Source organism: Symphalangus syndactylus, chromosome 15, assembly GCF_028878055.3.
Source record: "Symphalangus syndactylus isolate Jambi chromosome 15, NHGRI_mSymSyn1-v2.1_pri, whole genome shotgun sequence".
NCBI lineage: Eukaryota > Metazoa > Chordata > Mammalia > Primates > Hylobatidae > Symphalangus > Symphalangus syndactylus.
This window is the reverse complement of record NC_072437.2, coordinates 102,752,208-102,770,145: the sequence shown is the minus strand read 5'-3', so window position 1 is coordinate 102,770,145 and position 17,938 is coordinate 102,752,208. Positions and strand designations below refer to the sequence as shown.

The 17,938-nt window shown below is 34.1% G+C and overlaps 1 protein-coding gene across 11 annotated transcripts in view; it reads left to right on the top strand.

The window, feature by feature from the left end:
* The first annotated feature begins 431 nt into the window (after nt 1-431).
* POSTN (periostin) overlaps nt 432-17,938 on the top strand; it is a 35,942-nt gene continuing 18,435 nt past the window's right edge. For 10 of the 11 annotated variants that reach the window (XM_055244994.2, XM_055244993.2, XM_055244992.2 and 7 more), the window contains exons 1-10: nt 432-591; nt 1,922-2,020; nt 7,144-7,208; nt 8,769-8,926; nt 11,300-11,464; nt 12,366-12,512; nt 13,011-13,152; nt 14,355-14,567; nt 15,181-15,315; nt 16,761-16,909. In XM_055244994.2, the coding sequence (XP_055100969.1) occupies nt 473-591; nt 1,922-2,020; nt 7,144-7,208; nt 8,769-8,926; nt 11,300-11,464; nt 12,366-12,512; nt 13,011-13,152; nt 14,355-14,567; nt 15,181-15,315; nt 16,761-16,909 (1,392 nt within the window). In that variant the 5' untranslated portion in view covers nt 432-472. The remainder of the gene's footprint in view (nt 592-1,921; nt 2,021-7,143; nt 7,209-8,768; nt 8,927-11,299; nt 11,465-12,365; nt 12,513-13,010; nt 13,153-14,354; nt 14,568-15,180; nt 15,316-16,760; nt 16,910-17,938) is intronic. The other variant, XM_063618930.1, reaches the window with a different exon arrangement.

The window sequence follows — 17,938 nt, the reverse complement described above, 5'->3', positions numbered from 1 at the left end:
CTACCTTTGTTTTCTGGTAAAAACAATAATAATGATAATCTTTCAGTTCTGATGTGAACTGCAATAAGATCTAACAATAGTCTTGAGCACACAGACATTATACATTCCACTCTGAAAAGGATTGCAGAATATCTCTTAAAACTCAACAAAAGAATTTTTCTTAAAAACCCTCTAAGATACAAAGGAATAAAACTGAGACATAAACACGCAGTGAGTCAATTGTTCATATGATTAAAAATAAGTACCTTTTTTATAATGAAAAGGAAAAGTAGCTCAATTTGTTCCTTAAATATAACTAACCAAAACAAATCTTAGCTGGCAATTTGAAGTTGCTGATGTTTCTTGGAAAGAGTTCAGATTCTCAGGTTGATGCAGTGTTCCCTCCCACAACTCTGACATGTATATAAATTCTGAGTTCTGCAAAGTCCACTGCCACTTCTCTTCGGGACTAACTGCAACACAGAGACTCAAGATGATTCCCTTCTTACCCGTGTTTTCTCTACTATTGCTGCTTGTTGTTAACCCTGTAAATGCCAACAATCATTATGACAAGATCTTGGCCCATAGTCGTATCAGGGGTCGGGAACAAGGGTAAGTGAGTGGTTTGGTTTTATAAACCGTTTTTCTTTTTCCTTAGCTTGTTATATGTTCAAGTATGCATAAAGTTTCTCATATATGCCTCAGGGTTTTTTTTTCTAATTATTATAAAGCAATAGGAAAAAAAGGAAAATGTGAGTATTCTGTGATTTATCTATGCACTTTTAAGCTTTAACACTTAATTACTCTCTAAATAACTTGAATATAACTGCTTTTTTCTGAAATGTTATATATAATTCTAATCTAATTAACACAATTTAGCTGAGCATTCTTTTATGATTCCATTTATTTATGTTTTTATTTTCTTCCAAAAATCTGAAATTGAGTTTTCAAAATTAAAAAATCTATTGTTAGGAACTATCATATGTATGTAAACAGCTTTGAAATATCTCACATGATGTTAGACAAAATTTTATTTAAATTACATATGAAGGTTAAATACTGGGTAATTTAACTAGTTCTCTGAATTCTTTGAAGCATTTAAATTACTTTTAAACTCTGAATTCTGTAAAATTTGCAAAGGTAATTTATATTTTATAGAACTAATGCAATTACAACTAAGCATTTTTAAAATTACACATAATTTTGTAACTTATCCAACCATTTATAATTTTTTAAGTGGATCTTGGCACTTCTTCCTATGCCTCACAGGGATTTTCATAATGTTCACAAGCTTCTTTGACTTACAGTGAAATAAGACCTCTATCCCTTTAAGAGGGAAAGGGGAACCTTAAAATTGTGACAGAGGACGTTCTAATCTGTTACTTCCATTCAAAAAGATAAATTCTCCTTTGTGCAACCATATTATTTCAAAGTTAATTTGAGCACTCATTTACTTCTGTGATTACTTACCTAGAAAATTACAGAGTGTAGTGTCTGTGTACATAATAAATCTTGTCTCTTTTGTTCTCTGACCTCTCATTGTTCCAGAGAGCGCTAAAGTTATGGCCATCCTCCAAATGAACACGTTTGGTCTAAAAAGCGTCAGTAGATTATCTACTATTAAAAGTAATAGGGCACATAGAAATAAAATTATGTTAATACTGTTTGAATATTCCTATTTGTTTAACTTTTTGAAACGCTTGTATTTTACTTTCAGAAATGCATAATTTTTCTCTCCCCCACCCCCACCACCTCCTATAGACTTTCGGTTTTTCAACAATTCAGTAGGATTGTCTCAATAATTAGATTTGTGCAAGGCTAGAATCTTGTCTTTGAATATCAAATCCACATCTCAACATTTTCTTCTATCATCTGATCTTTAGACATGAAAAACTAGTCATTATTAGGACATTAACTTTTTTCCTTTCCCTCTATCCTCCAGCCCAAATGTCTGTGCCCTTCAACAGATTTTGGGCACCAAGAAGAAATACTTCAGCACTTGTAGGAACTGGTATAAAAAGTCCATCTGTGGACAGAAAACGTGAGTCTCTCTTTTTTTTTTTCATAACATGTCAGTTCCAAAAACAACATCATGATGTATATGCCTTCCCCTGGGTGTACACACCATTCTTCTTGAAAATACTGACCAAAATTGTGGGAGTTATTTAAAGAAAACAAAGGAATACATACTTGAATAAAGAAGTTCTCCCTGCATCTCCAATATTACTATTAGAACTCAGATTTCCTCCTGAATACATGTGACGTGGAGGCCAGAAGGAAGCAGATCACATGGCTCAGGATTGGGTATAGAATCCGTGTGAGTAAATGATGTTGTTTCTACTCCTGGTTTGGCCCTCTTTTATCTTAGGCAAGTCACTTAACCTCTGTGACTTAGTTTCCTCATTTTATAAAAAAGTGGGCCAGAAGAACAAACTGATTTAAAATATCAGAGTTTCTGAGGCAAAAAGTTAATGTTTGCCTCTAGTCATTTGGAAATTGTCTAAAGTATTCCAGTTTACCTCAGAGTTTTCATCAAAGTTTAAAGTTAAAAAATACTTGAGTTTTATCTCTTTATTTAATCCAGTGATTCTCAGTTCAAGATGCTCCATCCCCAGAGGTCCACAAGGTGATAATGGAAGCTCATCATTATAGTTAATATCTCAATAGCCCAAAGGATGATTGTTTTAACATATGTTTCACTGATTAGTTTAGAATTTGAAAGTATTATTTATTACTTAATAGACATGCCTTCTAGTTTATTTTACCAATAAATATTGGTGGAAAAAAGTAATAAACACTCTGGACTTGTTAAGGTCAAGAACCACTCCTGTGATCCAAAATCTTTATTTTACAATGAGGGAGACCAGTCATAAATAGGGCAAGTAATGCAATCAGAAAGGTTTAGGTGCCATCCGCAGTCAAGAAAACAGTGCAAGTGGCTCCTTCCTGCTTCCTATTAATTTGAAGTCCACCCTCAGTGAAGGATGCCTTAGAATCAAAAGACCCCAGGAAGAACTTGCTTAATACGTCAGCGTTAAAATTCAGTTACCCTAAGTTCGGGTGGAAGAATTGATCAGAAACTTATTTTTAAGTTAACAATATTGGTATAAATACTAAACATGGGCCAGGAGCGGTGGCTCACACCTGTAATCCCAGCACTTTGGGGGGCCGAGGCAGGTGGATCACTTGAGGCCAGAAGTTCGAGACCAGCCTGGCCAACATGGTGAAGCCCGTCTCTGGTATAAAAAATACAAAAATTAGCCGGATGTGGTGGTAGGCACCTATTTGGGAGACTAAGGCAGGAGAATCGCTTGAACCTAGGAGGTGGAGGTTGCAGTGAGCCGAGATAGCACCACTCTACTCCCGAATGGGCAACAGAGTGAGACTCCGTCTCAGAAAAAAAAAAAAAAAATACTAAATATGGAATCACTTAACCTCTTGTAGACTTACCTGTAAAACATGGATTTAATAGCTATATTATAGAGTTTCTGAGAAGATAAAATGAATTGATAAACGTGAAATTACTAAGTAACCATAATGCATAATATCAATTGTTCTTAAAATTAAACTCTTTTAAACAAATGCATAGATGTAGACAGGAAAGGAAGTTGTGACCAGATGCCTATTTGAAATGCACAAGATTGTCTTTATTTTCTAAGTAAGAACCATGTATACAAGGCATTCAAGCTTAACTGGGTTGCATCTCCACTTGGTAAACAAGTCTAGAGCACCAGAGGACTTTGCTGACCATCCCCTGCTCATTGGCTTAATAGAGTTTCAACCTGATGTTATCTTTTGACCTGAACATTATTCCTATTACCGTGCAGACTTCTGCTAGACTTGTGAGTCATTCACACAATTATAATGCAATCAGTTGCTAACAATGATCTCTGCCATGCTACAAGCTAGGCCCCAGTAGGGACTCTAAGGCTCTGAGTTTTCCTCTTTGTTATTTATATTCTTGGATACCATGAAGCATGTTTGAAATGCACACTAACTAGATAAGAAAGGACCTTCACCCTGAAATGTTAGGGAGAATGCTTATTAAATCCTTCCTAGAAGACAGAAGAATGCCACCAATTTACTTTAATCATCTAAATATATGAGAGATGTCAAGGCTTGTACAGAGGCTATGCCAAAATTCTTTCTTGCTTTCCACTAAAAAAAAAATCACTACTTTGAAGCCTGCCTTTCTTTTTTTTTTTTTTTAACCAGAAATGTAACAGTGTCTCCTTTGTTCAATTGTATTAGTTTTTTTTTTCTAAAGTGGCTTCATTTTCAAAAACATAGTTACACCTGGGCACTGAAATAAATGTAAATGCTAATTTCAAATAACCAAAGAAATCAATACTATTGACAGGAAGACTGACTGGTCTGCCATCTGCTTGCTTCTGCTGAAATTTCCAGAGATATCATCAGGACTTTATGATCAGATGACAGAAATGTTTGCCTTTCAGCTGAACAGTTGCTCTGGGGATTTGAGAAAAGTAAACTGAGCAGGCCTAATGAAAAACGTGAAGCTTACTAGGGTCAAGATATTGTCCAAAATATATATTGGTCTAATGATATAGTATTCTGGAAATTTCCTCTAGAGAATGTACATGATATTTTTAGCTGGCATCTCATGAAATGTTAGATACTATTCTGAAAACAAAAATAAATTTCTCATGTTTAGAGCTATGTACAGCAATATTTTTTTACTCTTGTTTTGCCCTACTGACCATATGGGAACATTGAGTTTTGGGTAGCATAAATGTTCTTCTGAAAAAAACTGCTTTTTTTTTTTCTTTTTCAAAATCTCTGCTCAGAGATAACCACATTGTTCAATTATCCGCTGATATTACAATGAACTGTTGGAATTTTATCTCATCTACTGCATTAATTCTCTACATTACGACTGACCTTTGTTATATTAGCATTTGCTAATAATAATTTTTTGTTAAATTTCCTTTTCTAGTCACTATTTTACTTCAAGTAAGTATTATCAATCTATGGACTAAGCACATTTGTATCTCATTTTTTAAATTGTTTACAACATATGCTAAAGCTAATATATAAGCAATTATTAATCTTTTGACATCCAGTAATTAGATTTATTCACAAGAGCTCATGTAAATAAAATTATTTAGAGGCTCTATTATGATTTGCATAAGACTCCTATATACCTTGTATATGTTTCCAATACCAACTATTCTTCAAACTATATTAAAATTAGAGAATAACTTGAAGTGTGTATTTCCCATTTAATTTTGTCTGTATTTTTAGCTATCTATTATTCTTAAGCCAATATTTCATGCCAGGAATTTTTTATTAACAAATAGAGAATGAGGATCCAAGGTTATAAACAGGACTACAAATCCTAGATAATTACTTAGTGTAACAGGGTTCAATTTGAAAACATTTATTTACTTTTATTCGACTCTATAAAATCATCTCTTACATCATTAAAATTTTTGCTTCTTGATAGTTTGCTTTTATCATTTTTATCATACTAAAAAAAGATTTTATTCTTATACTTGGCAATCTCTTTCATGTCTAAATTATTTTATTCATTCATACTTCTTTAATATAATTAAGACAACTAGATAAAAAGCCAGAAAAGAAATAGCATCTGAATTAGCTGATTTATGTTTAATTAGTGAATTACAAAATAATTAATCTATAACTGTCATAATCTGTTTGACATGATATACATCAATTAAAAATTACAAAATGATGTGCATTTATTTTTTGCTTGTTATAATCCCCCTATTTCTAATTGTTTGTTTGATACATGTACCTTTATATTTCTATTGAAAGGAAACATAAGTAACTATGTAAAATTTGAGTTAAAATAGGCTATGTATGTTAGATGATGAAATCCAGAAAATATTCTATGAAATGTGAAAAAAACAAAAATTAGGATTATATTATAATATTAATAATATAATTATATATTAATATAATCAGTTTTTATTTTGTAAGCAATTATATATATCATTTTAAATTACTATTTTCTCTCAAAATATAGTAAATTAGATAAACTTATTTTTTGTATATCGTGATATCTTGAATTTTCTGGTCTGTTACCTTATTGCCTATAGAACTTAACACATTTTGTTAACTTTAAACAGGATGCCATTTTCTTGAATACTAAACTCTAATATTAAAATAAACTTAGATTATTTTTATCAAATTTTACAAAAATAAAATATTTTAAAGTTTATATATAATACAATTAATAATTCTACCAACAATTCAAACCAAATATAGCATTATTTTATCTAGCAATGAGATAGCATGTTATGGACTCCAATGGGTCAATGTGTTTTCTTATGTTCCCAATTATATTAAAGCACATTTCTAGCCATTGTTAGTTTACAAAATGATGTCAAAAGCATTATTTCATTTGAGATTCACAATTACTCTGTGAGTAAATATTATAGCTACTATATTCATGTTAAATGCTTGGGGAAACAGGGACTCCTGTTGATTAAATGACTTGCTCAAGGTTCACATGTCAACCAAGTAGTAGAACTGGAACCCAGATGTCATTCTTCTTGATCAACATTATGGAACTTTTCTGTAGTAACATGAGACTGTAGTGAGAAAACAAACTCATACAAATATAGAAAAAATCGGCCGGGCGCGGTGGCTCACGCCTGTAATCCCAACACTTTGGGAGGCCCAGGCGGGCAGATCATGAGGTCAGGAAATTGAGACCACGGTGAAACCCCGTCTCTACTAAAAATACAAAAAATTAGCCGGGCGCGGTGGCTCACGCTTGTAATCCCAGCACTTTGGGAGGCCGAGGCGGGCGGATCGCGAGGTCAGGAGATCGAGACCACGGTGAAACCCCGTCTCTACTAAAAATACAAAAAATTAGCCGGGCGTGGTGGCGGGCGCCTGTAGTCCCAGCTACTCGGAGAGGCTGAAGCAGGAGAATGGCGGGAACCCGGGAGGCGGAGCTTGCAGTGAGCCAAGATTGCGCCACTGCACTCCAGCCTGGGCGACAGAGCGAGACTCCGTCTCAAAAAAGAAAAAAAAAAAATCAGGGGGAAAAAAAAACCTGATTTTTAGAATCTCAACAAATCTAGTCAATAAGTAAAATATTTTGTCAAATTTATGTCAAAATGTATCCTATTTAGTTTCTCATTTTAATATTAATTTTCTTCCAATGTACAGGACTGTGTTATATGAATGTTGCCCTGGTTATATGAGAATGGAAGGAATGAAAGGCTGCCCAGCAGGTAAAATCTCAATTTCTTGAATTAAATAAGGAATTATACACAAAGAAAGGGTTGAGGTGGCTTGTGGAGAAGCCAACTGTGTATGTGTGTATTCAGCACCATCCTAAATCCAAGATATATCCCTCCTATTTTTGTGTTAATCATGAATTTATCAGTGATAAAATATAAGAGCACATTTCTCATGCACTGGATGCTGGGCAATACAACAGAAACTTAGTCATAAATTTAAATTAGTTCAGCTTCCCTTCAGGAACAAAACTCTTTACAAAATCCTGTTCTTTGAACTTATCTAGGAACATGGAGCTTAACTACTTGGCAAAACTTCATCTTCTCTAGTTGAACAGCTCTGATTTTATAATATTCTTTATACTGAAATTTGGTTTCCTCTACCTCTGCCAACTAGAGGAAAAAAAATAGCTCATCTATTTCCTCTTTGACATGGCAGCCATTCAGATATTTCATGCCAATCACCACGCCTTTCCTCCAGCTACCTTCTCTTCTTGATTAAAGTCTTCTGTTCTCTGGCTAACCATCCCCAATTCTTCTAATATGACATAGACTTTGAAGCCCTCCCCATTATAACACCAACCCACAGAAAGTCTCTAGTCCAGTAATCTTTTTTCTGAATATAAACCTAGACTGATATTTAAAGTCCATCCATGTGGGTCTGAGCATTTAAGACAATGCCAAGATAAGTACCTGATTTGGGGACACCTTGTACTTTGGATAATGTCATTGGTAACCATGTTACATCATTAGCTTATATTGAATTTGGAATCAATTAAAGTTGATTACAGTTTTTTTACATACACTATTAAGTCAGGTCTCTAGGATTTGTTTTTCTCAATTTAGGCATAGGAATTACATGAAACCTTGTTAAATTTAACCTTGTTCATTTTGACTCAATTTCTCCATCTTTTTAGGGTCTTTTAAAATCCTGGTTTTATACTTAATAGTTGTGTCACCAAATCTAAGGCTATTCACAAATTTTAATAACCACTGATTCTATGCTATTAATCAAATTATACTAATTTTCAAATAAATAGAGTCAGAAAAAATAAGTTGACGGCACATTACTAGATAAATCCCTTCAGGCTGACATTCACGAGTGAATCTTCTGACGTTCGGGAGAAATAATCTGGAAGGATTAAATATTTTAAATTATTTGCTCCCAGAAATTATAATGAAAACAAGCAGGCCTACATATTTTTAGGGACCCAAATCTATAAAAATGATAGATTTAAATAACAGACAATATTGAATTATAACTGAATTATTATTGACATAGCAGGATTGAGATCTAAATAGGTTAAATGTTCAACCAGGATGAGTGTTTAAATTTTTTTTCCTCAACACAGAGGATATGTAAAATATTGTTTTTCAGTAGCATTTTATTATTTAGCACTCAAAAGATAACTTTTATATAAATATGATTATTCATATAATTGTATTGCTAAAATTATTAAATGTCTTGGGAAACATAGCATAAAGTTTAAATGATTATGAATAATATCCTGAGAATATTATCCCCAGTACTGATTCATTTCTTGATTATTTCAGTTTTGCCCATTGACCATGTTTATGGCACTCTGGGCATCGTGGGAGCCACCACAACGCAGCACTATTCTGACGCCTCAAAACTGAGGGAGGAGATCGAGGGAAAGGGATCCTTCACTTACTTTGCACCGAGTAATGAGGCTTGGGACAACTTGGATTCTGTAATTCATTATTTTTATCAATATATTTATTGTTTGCTGTTATTGTTATTTTATTTTAACTGATGTATTAACTTGGATATTAGTAGAAATCTTATATCTTTCTATTGTACATATATGAGAATACCTAAAGGGATGGTTTATTGAGGGAAGTAAAATATCTTAATACATCCACAAATAGAATAACTCTCCAGGAGACTTATACGTTAATTTTTTAAGAAGGGGAATCAAGAATCAGCTAAAAGGGCACTTACTATTCTATTTTGCTCCTTTCCTCTTTCCTGTTTGTTTGTGAGGATATGTATGTAATTTCAGATAACATGTCTAACAGAAAGGTAAGTTAAGAAGCCTACTGAAATTTAAAATTATCATAAGCTGTATTATACAGCAATATTTTATTACATATGTTTAATTATATGTATATATATGGATGTTCAGGTTGTCAAATTTGTATACATGTATGTGGATAGTTAAATGAAATGTGAAAATACATTTGATTTTCAGACTTTTGTGCACCGTCTAATTTACAATGCCTTAAATTATTACTCAATTTCCGAATCTATAAAACTGATATAAAAATACATTCCTACTTTCTACTAGATATAGAGATGAATTGATAATTATTACTAGAGTCAAATATACATAATAAAATGTAGGCATTATCTTGCTACATTAGCTGTGTGGTTAATTGCTTGATTATAGAAATCGCTCCTCTGGTTGTCTTTCACCGCATCTCTAACCACCTCTCCAGTTCGTTTTGCTGACTCATCTTCTTCCTTGCTTAAAGAATTGAGCAATGAGAACACATGGACACAGGAAGGGGAACATCACACTCCGGGGACTGTTGTGGGGTTGGGGGAGGGGGGAGGGATAGCATTAGGAGATATACCTAATGCTAAATGACGAGTTAATGGGTGCAGCAAACCAACATGGCACATGGATACATATGTAACAAACCTGCACGTTGTGCACATGTACCCTAAAACTTAAAGTATAATAATAAAAAATAAAAATAAAAAAAAGAATGGAACTTATAAGAATTTCTTCCAGCAACTTGACTCTGCTCTTTAATGCACTTATCATGGTTTCAACTATCACTTTAGTGCATACAAACATTAAACCTACGCTTGCTGTTTGGACTTGTTTCTTCTTGGAACCTCAGTAGAATATTTCTACTGTTTATCTTAGTATTCATCCTCGGATATACCATCTGCATCTTTAAACAAAAGTTATCTAAAACATATTCAATTTTCTTTCCCCCCATAAATAATTGTTTTTTTGGTGTCTTTTCCCCACAATTGGCAGTACCAGTCTCAATGTTCAGACTTGAAATTTGTAAGCCATCCTTACCTCCCCTTTCTCCAATTCTTAAAAACTGCTGTTAGCCTTATCTCATGTTTCATCTAAAGTGATCCCCCTAATATTCTAATTTCTGCTGTACATTACCATTCAACCTTCCTGAAGCCTGGTTCTAATCATTACATCCCAATGCCACAAAATCTTCAGTGGTTCCTCATTGCCAGTTTATTTCACTCCTTCTTAGGGCATTAAAGTCATCCATGTTATTGTCCCACATACCCTTCTAATTTCTTAGTATTATCTGAGAAACATGAAAGTATGTATTAACCAAACTGGACAACTTTTGCTCTCTTGGCATTCACCCTGTGTCAGCACTGGACTTAGAAGACCACCACACATTCCTATTCATTTAAATCTCATGGTCTATCTCCAACCTACTTCTGAATAGCTGTTCTTTCTTATTTGAGCTCTGAAAGCATTTTTCCCCTCTGTCCTATATCTTACTCTGTCTACTTTTACCTTTTACCTACTGCTATATGATAAACGGTTGTGACTTTTTGCTTTACTTATCATTATATTTCCCATAGCATTGAGTAAAGCATAATATAATACATGGTGTTGGATAGATAAAAAGGTACAGGATGGTTGAATTCTTGAATTTGTTATGGAATAAACACGAAACCCTTGTTAAAACTTAAGTGTTGCATACAAATATAATGTCATTTTTGTTTTGTTTTGTTTGCCATTTAAAATATTTTAAATATGTGATAATTTCATATCTCCCTTTCTTATCATTTTATTATTTATATCAAGATTGTCTCTTCTTCAACATATTCACTTTAAAAATTGTGTTCTGTCTAAGTACTGTATCACATTCAGGATCCTTAACTAAGTATCTGAACTTACAAAATTCCTTAACCAGTTAGAATAATATAATTTTAAGTTATTTATGTCAATTTTGTATGACCATCTGATAATGCAATGAGAAAATAGCAAGAGACTAGAAATAGGGTGATCATAAGACTTTTACTAATCTTCCACAATAAATTGAATTTCTATCATTGCAATTTTTCCTAGGACATCCGTAGAGGTTTGGAGAGCAACGTGAATGTTGAATTACTGAATGCTTTACATAGTCACATGATTAATAAGAGAATGTTGACCAAGGACTTAAAAAATGGCATGATTATTCCTTCAATGTATAACAATCTGGGGCTTTTCATTAACCATTATCCTAATGGGGTAAGTTTTATCAGTAAAAAGTACACTTATGAAAAATACCTTCTTTAATTTTGCCTATACTTTTTATATAATGCTCACAAAAATAATAAAATATTAGTGAGAATAAGGTAAGTGCTATATTATGACTTTACCCCCAAATCTAGGGCATGTAAATTTCCAATCTGGTTATTAATTTCTACTAAAGAGTGATTGTAAAGGACAAGTTACATGAACAGTTCATTGACAGTAGACAGATATTCTAAAAAAGGAAATTTTAGTAGCTGATGTGTTTGAAATAATTTATTGTAGTAGCAAAAAGAATAATCAAAGAATGAGTGTTCTTTTACTCCCCCTCTAGCTACTGCATTAACTGAAGTACTTGTGTGTTTGGATCAGATTTTGTGGGAAACTGCCAACGGGGTCATAGGACTTTTTCCACAGCCAGCCAAATTATCAGGGACAAAAGAGGTCAATGATGAAACAATATTTAGGAAGTTCTTGTAATATAACTAATTACATCTATACAATAATTATTTGTTTCTCCCTCTCAAAACTTAAATTTTAGGACTGATTAGACTTCTTTACATAATTCATTGACCCACATTAAGAAGTTTATGACTATTTGCATAAAAGAGAGGGAGAAAAGCAATAATTTAAACGAAAAAAACACCTTTGCCTTATGTTGTTAGATACGTTAAATATGACTAGACTTGGCTTCTCAGCTGGTTCCCTTTTCTCTTACAGCTTCTTTTTCAGATATAACAACATGTAAATCTTCATCCACAGCGTTTACATTTAGAATGTAGTTTCCTGTATGTTACATTTACTAGTATAAATGAAAAACTGGCAATATGGGCTTGCAGTCTCAGTGGTCAATGGATACCTCTGGTTTCAGCACTTTGATTTTTCCAAATAATTATAGGTTGTCACTGTTAATTGTGCTCGAATCATCCATGGGAACCAGATTGCAACAAATGGTGTTGTCCATGTCATTGACCGTGTGCTTACACAAATTGGTACCTCAATTCAAGACTTCATTGAAGCAGAAGATGACCTTTCATCTTTTAGAGTAAGTCCAAGAGCAGATTGTCTTGAGTCACTGAAATCACTCCTCTTTTGTCAAAATCTAAAAACAAAAAAAATGCTATTAAATCTGGCAAAAATGTAACAAACATATTTTTTGAAAGGACTACTATTTTCATTTTACACAGGAGAAACTATCTCATATGAAATAATAATATTTCTGTGGACATGATAGAGTAATGGTTTAGTCATGTGACTGGCGTGTATTTAGCACATTTAGAACGTGTTCATCTGTTATTATACATACTGCTGGATATTGCTACAGTCCCACAAACATGGGCAGAATTCTCATTCTTGCAAACACAATTTGAAGAAAGTTGGAAAGGACATGGTTGTGTCAAAAAGTAATATCTTGAAGATCTAACAACAACAAACCTCTATAGTGTAGGAATCAGCTCCTTCATATCAGCCTAGGCTAACTGTGTTGTAATTTTCTTTTGGATTTACAATGTGAAAGTCTCTGAAAAGCACATTTGTGTTTCAGGCAGCTGCCATCACATCAGACATATTGGAGGCCCTTGGAAGAGACGGTCACTTCACACTCTTTGCTCCCACCAATGCGGCTTTTGAGAAACTCCCACGAGGTGTCCTAGAAAGGATCATGGGAGACAAAGTGGCTTCCGAAGGTAGTTAAATGTCTTCCTCTCTAAGGAGTCTCCCAGCATTCTGAGAAGGGAATAAAAAAGAGGCTAGTCCTTGCCAATAATATTAGTTTTAATAAGCAAAGGCAAGGAAAAATTTTTATTCTGAGATGTACTATAAGTCTTCGAAAAGTCCTTAAAAGAGTAGGCAGAGTATAATTCTTAAATAATAAGAATACTCTTAAGATCACATTCTTTCATATTGCTTTCAAGTAAATAAGTAGTAGATATTCAGAAGGATTAGCAGGTGTTGGAAAGAAATATTAGATCATCAAATTTTAATATTGTATGCATGTTATGCAATGCTTTTAATTCTGTATTTATGCCAAAAGATATTGAGCTGTGAGAACTGTGTGGTTCTCTTGGGCCTCTAATTACTGATACACAGAAGAATTTGGTGGCTTTCCAGGCTTCCTTTCTGTTGTCAGATAGGTTTTACATTGTGCTTGCTTACTCAGCCTATCCCAAAATACATTGAACCAATTTAAGATGAGAAAATTTTAGGATGCAGGATAGATATAATGTAGTTGAGGCGTAGATCCCTCCAGAGGTCCTTCAATAAATCATCTTTATTTGGTTACTTTCTAGAAGTTGCCTTCCAGAAATAATTTGTCTTATCCTCAGCCTCTGTCAACCTCATTACATGTTATGTACAAATATTCTGCCATGAGCAGCTATTACAAGATCCTGCTCTTGGGTATTTTGGAATTTAACAGGCTTCCCTTTTTTTCTCTTTTGGTAGAGAGGGATCTTGCTGTATTTCCCATTATGGTCTTGAACTCCTGGCCTCAAACAATCCTCTCACCTAGGCCTCCCAAAGTGTTGGGATTACAGGTGTGAGCCATTGTGCCAGTCAAAGGTCTTCTGAAAGGAACAATTCTTGCTTTCAGATCAGGAGTTACTTTTTTATGATAGCTAGAACTCAACCTACCACGTTTTCTAATACTGCACCAATCATTTCTTGAAGCTGATCTCCCCTTATTATTCCTACGAAGCTGAGCTGTTTCTATTTTATAGTTGATAGGAAAAAACTTCTAGAATATAAACAGGATTTTAAAGCTGTTAGTGAATCCTTAGGTCTTACTACCTTTTAAGGAATACTTAGTTCCACAATGAAACACATCTTTTCAGGGTCAAATGTTATTTCCCTTGATCTGAAAGCTAGCTATTTTTATTGTATTCTCCAGCTCTTATGAAGTACCACATCTTAAATACTCTCCAGTGTTCTGAGTCTATTATGGGAGGAGCAGTCTTTGAGACGCTGGAAGGAAATACAATTGAGATAGGATGTGACGGTGACAGTATAACAGTAAACGGAATCAAAATGGTGAACAAAAAGGATATTGTGACAAACAATGGTGTGATCCATTTGATTGATCAGGTCCTAATTCCTGATTCTGGTAAGCAAAGATTTTTGTTTTTGTTTTTGTCTTTTTACTTACTATAATTTACTAATTATGCTGTCTCAAAGAGTAAGTCCATGAAAAATGAATGTGCAGTATAAAGAATGGCATGCAAAGCACTAACACAATAAATAGTGAGCTACTTGAGCACTCCATAGATAGGCAGTGTAGTGATGGGCACCCCATGCGTGAATCTTTGGCCTTCTAGGGTTTCTGACATCTAATACTTATAAACGTTTTCACAGTGCCAGAGTTTTTCTTGGAAACAGAAGGAAAGATCTAACCAAATGGTCAGCTTTGGATAAATGAAAAAGCTATGGAACTCACAGTGTAGAGAGAGAGATGAGAGAGGAACAATAGAGAATTAAAGAAACATGTAGTAGGAAGATAGAAAAAATATTTTCCTTCTGAAATTCATTGTGATTATCAACTCCCACCAAAAAATGGAAGTGGAACTCTCTTATTAGGGAGGAGGAGGATGTCTTATCACATTGACATTGCAGTAAATGGCTTACAATATTAGAAAAGAGTCAGGAATTGATTTACTAGTTTCATGATGGAGATAATAGCAATGATGACATTGTTGGGATGGTGATGGTTTATTTTTCAGCCAAACAAGTTATTGAGCTGGCTGGAAAACAGCAAACCACTTTCACGGATCTTGTGGCCCAATTAGGCTTGGCATCTGCTCTGAGGCCAGATGGAGAATACACTTTGCTGGCACCTGTGAATAATGCATTTTCTGGTATGTGCTGGACACTGTTGTTCCTGCTGTCTGCCTACACACCTTTTTTTCTTTATGATGATTGTTTGCAATAAGAAATAATAAATGTTTTATGAGGTGTTGATTAGTTTCTGCATTGGCTACACATACAATGTGTTAACACTACATGGTCTCTACTAAAATGTTCTTCATTTCAAAACATTTCATTATAATGGATAATAACCTACAGAGAGTGAAAGTTTGTAGTTAAGACTATTCAGGCCAGGCGTGGTGGCTCACACCTGTAATCCCAGCACTTTGGGAGGCCGAGACAGGCAGATCACTTGAGATCAGGAGTTTGAGGCCAGCCTGGCCAGCATGGTGAGAACCCATCTCTACTAAAAATACAAAAATTAGCCAGGTGTGGTGGTGCACTCCTGTAATCCCAGCTACTCGGGAGGCTGAGGAAGGAGAATTGCTTGAACCCAGGAAGCAGATGGGGCCACGCACTCCAGCCTGGCGACAGAGTGAGACTCTGTCTCAAAAAAAAAAAAAACAAAATTTAAAAAAAAGCATATTCAGTTTCTCTGTGAATCTAATATTTCCAGCACAATAAGGATGCATTGATAGATCTTTAAAAAAATAAAACTGATTTGTTTATTTGATACCAACATAATAATATTTAGAAATAAATAGGTATTTTGCATCTCAAAATTTGGACAGTAAGGGTATCAAATTACAAATAAATAAAATGAAGAGACTATTATACACTTCCATATCATGATGGAAAATAGTATATATAAATATTTCACCTAGTAGTTGCTATTCATAGACCATGTTCAGATTCATGCAACCTTCGACCTTTCTCAGGAAAATGATTTCATAGACATATTTAAATTGTTAGGCAACATTTATTAATTAAAAATAGGTAACACAATTTTTTATGTTTTTCCAAATGCTAAATTATGATATAAAAACTATTGATCAAAAAAATTGAATTCCTAGATATCCTGACTTTCTTCTTTGTAATAATCCTGCCCATGTGTTTTGACAATAACCCGTATTTATGAGGTTGTTTGCTTTGATTCTCTTTCCAGTAATCAAGATTAATTTACAAAGGATTCATCAATAGTTCTTTCATGTGACTAATGGATATCTAATTATCAGACAAAGCCTTGGCCACCATTAAGGTTTAGCATTTGCCAGTGACCACTATAAAACTATGCAGCCCTTACAGAGGTGAAATTCATTGATTGAACTGGTTGGAACTGTGTTATTGTCATTTAATACAATAGGTCACAGAGTTTCTACTTGGTGAATTGAATTGTTAGTTTTTAGCATTTGGTTGACGCATGTATTATATGAGTGCAAAATCCATGATATTAATAATGTCAGGGATTATCTGTTTATATGATTCTCTCTTACCAGAAGAAACTTTAATGTTTTCTGAATAAAATAATGTTCTTTCTTAATGAATTTATTTACAGATGATACTCTCAGCATGGATCAGCGCCTCCTTAAATTAATTCTGCAGAATCACATATTGAAAGTAAAAGTTGGCCTTAATGAGCTTTACAATGGGCAAATACTGGAAACCATTGGAGGCAAACAGCTCAGAGTCTTCGTATATCGTACAGTAAGTGAATCACAACAAAATAAAAAGTCTGTCAAATGACATGTCAAATAATGCTGTTTCAATGAATATTTCACAGAATTTTACGAGTGTGGTTCTAACAGTAAATATTCGTAGAAGCATCAGGGAACTGGGTAGCTTGGGTGAAAAGACTGTGAGCACAGTCCACAACAAGTGCTATGTATTCAAAACTCAGATAGATAATTTGCATGTGTTTCATTATGAGTAACTTCCTGTTCTAGAGCATCAACTATTTTAAATTCCAGAAAGCAGTAAATTTTTTAAAATAAACTTTTCCTTTGCAGAGTACTTTAAAATTTACAGGGTAATTCTGTTCTCTGCCTACACACCATTTTTCTTCATGATGATTGTTTGCAATAAGAAATAATAAATGTTTTACAAGGTGTTGATTAGTCTCTGCATTGGCTACACATACAGTGTGTTGTTAGCACTATGTTGTCTCTACTAAAGTGTTCTTCATTTCAAAACATTTCATTATAATGAATCAAATATGCAAGGTGGTCTTATACTGTAAATTAACCAGTCAGCATCTGAATCTTTTTTGAATGGCTTTCAAGATAAACTTTTATTGACACATAGAGATTTCTGGACTCTATAAAAGGGTCTTAATATACTTTTTTTTTAAGAGGCAGAGTTTCACTCTGTCACCCAGGCTGGAGTGCAGTGACACAATCATAGCTCACTGTAACCTTAAACTCCTTGGCTCCAGGGGACCCTCCCACCTCGGTCTTCTGAGTAGCTAGGACTATAGGTGCACAACACCACCCTGGCTAATTTTTTAATTTTATTTTTCTTGAGACAGGGTTTTGCTATATTTCCCAAGCTGGTCGCAAACTTTCAGCCTCCAGTGAACCTCCTACTTTGGCCTCCCAGTGTGCTGGGATTATAGGCATGAGCCACTACACCCAGCCCTAACGTACATTTTGCTGCAGGAAAATTTATAGAAATATTGCTTATCAAAATTACAGTGAAACTAATGGTATGTTCAGTATTTGTCCAGATAACACATAC